We start from the raw sequence: 4,939 nt of genomic DNA on the forward strand, positions 1-4,939 counted from the left end.
CAAGGAAAGCTAAAACTGACACACAGCATACCTGTTGTAGAATGTCAATTTGTGTTTATTAAAATGTTGAAAAGTGTTAATATTGAACTAATGCTGGGATCATCCTAGCAGGAGGATCAAAATGTTGTTTGGCAGGGACAATGACAGAAACAGATTATCACACACAGCAAGGTCATACCAGCATGAAGGTCATTGTATCAAACACCAAGTACCATACTTGTACTATATACTAACAATGATTTGCGGTCAAACAGGAAATGCATGTCCCACTTGGACAATCCACCTGCTAGGTTGACCGTACTCCTTTGAACATGGATAACTGGAAAGCCAGGTTCCAAAATCTTGCGTTACTTGTTGGTGTTAATGTTTTCCTTATAAAGTGATGGAAAATGACATTTTAAAACTGTATAGCCTTAAGTTCATACATACAAGGTTCAGCTGTGTAAATATGATGCTTGTTTAATTTTGGGGCAGAAAAATTCTCACCTGTATAATCTTTCATGCTCCTAACCCAACATTTGAACTTTTTGTATCTGGGAGTACATACACTTGGACAGTAACTATCAGACTGAGAACTACATGTATAAAGCTTGGTTCTAGTCATCCCATTTACACCTCATGCAAAATGGCTGCCATCATCTTTTGTTATCTGGTCAAGATTCTTAAAAAGCTGAGGGTAACACTTGAAAATTAATAGAAGAGTATACTACACTGTCCTTTAAATTACAGGCTGCAAAGTTGTGACTCGTTTATATTCAAGAGATTGGTATGGCCTGTTCAGACGATATCTTAACCTGAATTTTATTGCACTTGTTACATAGATCTATTTGAAGACCTCCAAGAACTAATGAGGCTGTAAACAAACGAAACTAAAAACGAACCAAAGCTATAATCCTAGCGAAAAAATCCCTTTATGTTCAACTCACATGAATGCGATCAAATAAGTATGAAAACTGAACTATTTATAGCGAACGATACTAACCACTTAATGGATTGCCTTTTGTTTGATTTTCCCAGGAGGGGCAACACCTATATGATACAATACAATAGCTTAGAGCTTTACTTATTTGTTTCTCATAAACATGGCCTGTTTAGCCTTGTGTTCCTGTTTGGATAATATAAATGTCCCTGTAACTTCCCATTACATAGGAATATGGCATTAAAACTCTGCACACTGATGCACTGACTTGATTTTTATAAGGTAGACCACAAATGTTTCTTCTGGGGCCAAACAGTTAATGTTCACCATATTTGCATTGGATTTAGACTGCACTGAAGTGAATAATGTTTCATACAGAGCATGGAAGGTAAGAAATAAAATCTATGGCCTTGAATTGAATACAACTGCTCTACATTCTCACATCCTTGTTAGTAATATTCTTGATTCAGAGATTCTTGACAGACTATCATGCATTGGGAAGATATTCTTTGAATACCCGAGTAATGATGTTTCTTACATGAACACCTTCAGCAGAATTGAAGTTGTACAGCCTGTCAGGTAGTGTGAGAGGTTGCGCTTCCCTGTCTCTGGCAATTTGGCGTTGAACATCCTCTTCATCAACAGTCATTCCATTAATTTCACAAATGTTATGTAACACAAAACATGCATACACCATGTTTGGCACATCTTTCAGTCCAATGTCCAGCCTTTTGTTTAAAACCTGCCATCTTGTCTTTAGCCTACCATATGCACATTCAGTTGTATTCCTAGCAGAGCGAAGCATATTGTTAAATATCACTTCTTCATTATTTCTGGGGCTGGAGTACTCTTTCATACAGTATGGTAATAAAGGATATGCAGGATCGGCAAGTAGAATCACTGGGACTTTATCATCACCTGGTAAAAGTCTCTTGTACATCATAGGGAGTTCTTCTTCACGTAACATTCTGTTGATACGGGACTGAGAAAAGACTCTAGCATCATGGAGACTGCCTGGCCACCTGGCATCAACATCAATGAACTTCCCACTGCTGTCACAAACCCCTTGCACATTAATAGTATATTTCATTTTGTAGGAGAAAAAGTCATGTGCATTGTCACTGGGTTGTTTTATGGGAATATGTGTTCCATCGATGCAGGCAAAGGCTTGCGGAAACCCAAACTTCTCTTCCATTTTCTTAAGAAGTTGGCCCATTTCTTCTTCAGTGCTTGGTAATGCAATATACCTTGGCCCCAGTTCCCTTGTAATCAAGGCACATACCTAAATATTAAACATAGGCACGCAAAGCGTGCAAGAGTTATTTTTTGTGAAGTAAAAGCCTCTGGAGACAGAAGCATTTAAGGGACTGTTTGCAGTAATAATTTAGTTAATTTGACAAGTTTTCTGGCTACATTGTACAGGAAGAAAGAAACAGAAATTTTGATGTACATACGATCTTATAGAACTGCTTCAAATGTAAATAGTTTCGTCTCCTCTAAAACATGTCCTAAGAACTGCAAGGGATGATTTGTGACTTCTAATATTGATTTTACTCCTTTTGAAAAACAAAAGTATCAAGTTACCTTTATAACTAAAAATAAAAATCTTCTCACATACCATTTACCTTTACAGCAAGAAATTTGATTGGCTGTTTAAAGTACATCCAATGTGATTGGTGTGACATACATACATCTCTCACTCACTCACCCAATGACCCGTCCATAACATACCCGACGCGCCGACCAAGAGGTATTAAAAAAAAACTCAAAAATCAAAAAATCAAATAAAAATAACTTTGTCTAAACCTTGCCACCAGTTCCATGTACACACCTTTCGCAACACAACAGATAGGGTGCATATTGCCACGCCGAAACTATTAGCAGTCATTCGCAAAGACCCCTGATCTTTCAAGTAATAAAGTGTCATTGCTAGCTGCTTCTCAACACGTCTCGGACAGTCTTCACGGGGCTCCAAAAAGTAATGCAGTTCGTCAGCCACAGACATGAAGACGGCACGTGTCATTCGTAAGTTTGTTTTCCATTCGTGGTCTGGTAGCTTGCCTGTCCATAGATTTGTCCACCACTCCTCCGTTCGTCCTGGTGCTCGCCATAATCTGCGAACAGGTCCACGTCTGATCTTCCTCCTCGCTATTTGAAACCTTGAAATGGTGGCAGTGTGACTTAGATGGAGAATCATAGCTCGCTGTTGCTGTGTTTGAAATATCAAGTTGTATATAATGGCAAATTGATGCTGAAAGGCGGTTATCAAAGCGAGTAAATAAGGAAGAACTCCTAAAACTAACTTTTTGTCCTTTTCGCCCGCCATCTTGCTTTGCAACCGCGCTGAACACAGATTCTTGCATGTAAACTTCATGTAAACCAAATTAAGAGTTGATCCCAGGAGCTGCGTTTTTGCATATAAACCAAATGAAGATTCTAGGATGATCCTGGCACTAGGATCATCCTCTTTCCATGTAAATGGGCCCTAAGTACTTTGTAGGATTTATGTAACAAAATAAATTCATGATACACAAGTCGTGAAGAACTATTTGTAAAGTACACAAATTACGAAAAAAAAGCTCACGATTTTCTGGTTGAATACAGGAAGAACTTGTCAGCTATGTATCTTCGAAGCAAATCCTCCTTTTGTTCAGGTGCCAGGGGTTTTGTACTTTTTAAAGTTAGCTTTGGCACTTTTAGTTTAGAATGACCTGAAATGATAGATATTGCAAAAATAGTAGCAATTTAAGAACATCTATAGATTAATGTGAAATTTTCCTTTGTAGTGTCCTCTTTTCTCCAACTGTGCGAACTTGGCACAGTTGGAGCTCGTTTTCTGATAAGCTTCCATGAGACACAATCCATCAATTTTCAGATCTACAGGAGAATATGACTTGTATTGAGTGAAGTGTAGTTGTCTAAAGTTAACCTATTAAGTGTCTTGAGATCCTGAAAAGCTCTAAAACCCACCAACTCCCATGTCACCTGGGGGAAAAAACCTGGGAGCAAGCTATCCAGCAGTATGAGTGAACATGTGGCTTTGTTTGGGGGGTGGGGGTTTTCTCTTGCCCACAGGCGCACAATTCCATACAAGTCTTGTACAGCCACTCCCGTACGTATAGCCCTTTGGAGAAAAAAGCACACCCTTGCTTACTCAGCGCTAATGAAGATCTAGACTGGAGCAGAGGAATTGTACTTCGAAGAAGGTCAACCAAAGAGTGGCGTTCAGTCATGCTGTCATCTTTCCGAGAATTTCTTCAAGCTTTCTTGGAACAGCATGGTCAACTAAAGTGTATATTTTTTATAAAAATATTTGTTTCCTTGCATTTATTTCATTGACCAAATAATGTAATTATCAAAATCAACGTACACAGGATCGTGTCAAAATTTGCTTTGAAAGTGCCTAAAAACGGTTAATCCTTTACCTCTGAAACCCTGTGTGAACGTGTTTAAACCGTTCTTTTCCAACCAAAAAGCCACATCATCTGTGTCCCATTCTGAAAATGACAACAAGTTAAACTTTAGCTTATCTTGAGGTTAGTTCAAGCGACGGATAACATTTTAAAACCGTTTATGCAAGAGAGCTGCTCTGCGAGTTCAGATCAAATTTTTATGATTTAAGCTTAAAGGTTAAATTTTGAGTTCGCTCAGACTGATCTTTTCGGTCGGTAAAAGGGAAAATAATGGGAACCATTAACTGGATAATGCCTGGTTTACACTGCGACATACCTTCAATACTTTTGTCCTCACTTGAAGAACTTTTGGGCGACGAGGAAGCAGACGAAGATCGTGAATCTCTTTTTCCGCAAGAAGCCATGTTTCCTTCATGCGAACTGTTGCGTGCCAAAATGAAACCGAGGCTGGAAGAGTATGTGATGGGATGTTATTGTTCAGAGAGCAATCCAATATTATTTTGCTCGACTGGCATTCGACAAAAAAACCCTAAATAAACTGGTGGCGATGTGGAAGATAAATTTACAGTTTTACCAGAAACTTAATTAGTGAATACAGATGAGAGCC

General features: G+C 38.6%; 1 protein-coding gene across 1 annotated transcript; it reads right to left on the reverse strand.

The window, feature by feature from the left end:
* Window positions 1-1,277: 1,277 nt before the first annotated feature.
* Window positions 1,278-4,736, reverse strand: LOC138053953 (putative nuclease HARBI1). The gene is made up of 5 exons (XM_068900476.1): window positions 4,649-4,736; window positions 4,345-4,416; window positions 3,223-3,287; window positions 2,751-3,128; window positions 1,278-2,201 (listed from the first exon to the last, which is right to left on the reverse strand). The coding sequence occupies exons 1-5, from the start codon at window positions 4,734-4,736 to the stop codon at window positions 1,407-1,409; spliced, it is 1,398 nt and encodes a 465-aa protein (XP_068756577.1). The 3' UTR covers window positions 1,278-1,406.
* Window positions 4,737-4,939: the final 203 nt, after the last annotated feature.

This window comes from Montipora capricornis, chromosome 6 (genome assembly GCF_036669925.1).
Source record: "Montipora capricornis isolate CH-2021 chromosome 6, ASM3666992v2, whole genome shotgun sequence".
Lineage (NCBI taxonomy): Eukaryota > Metazoa > Cnidaria > Anthozoa > Scleractinia > Acroporidae > Montipora > Montipora capricornis.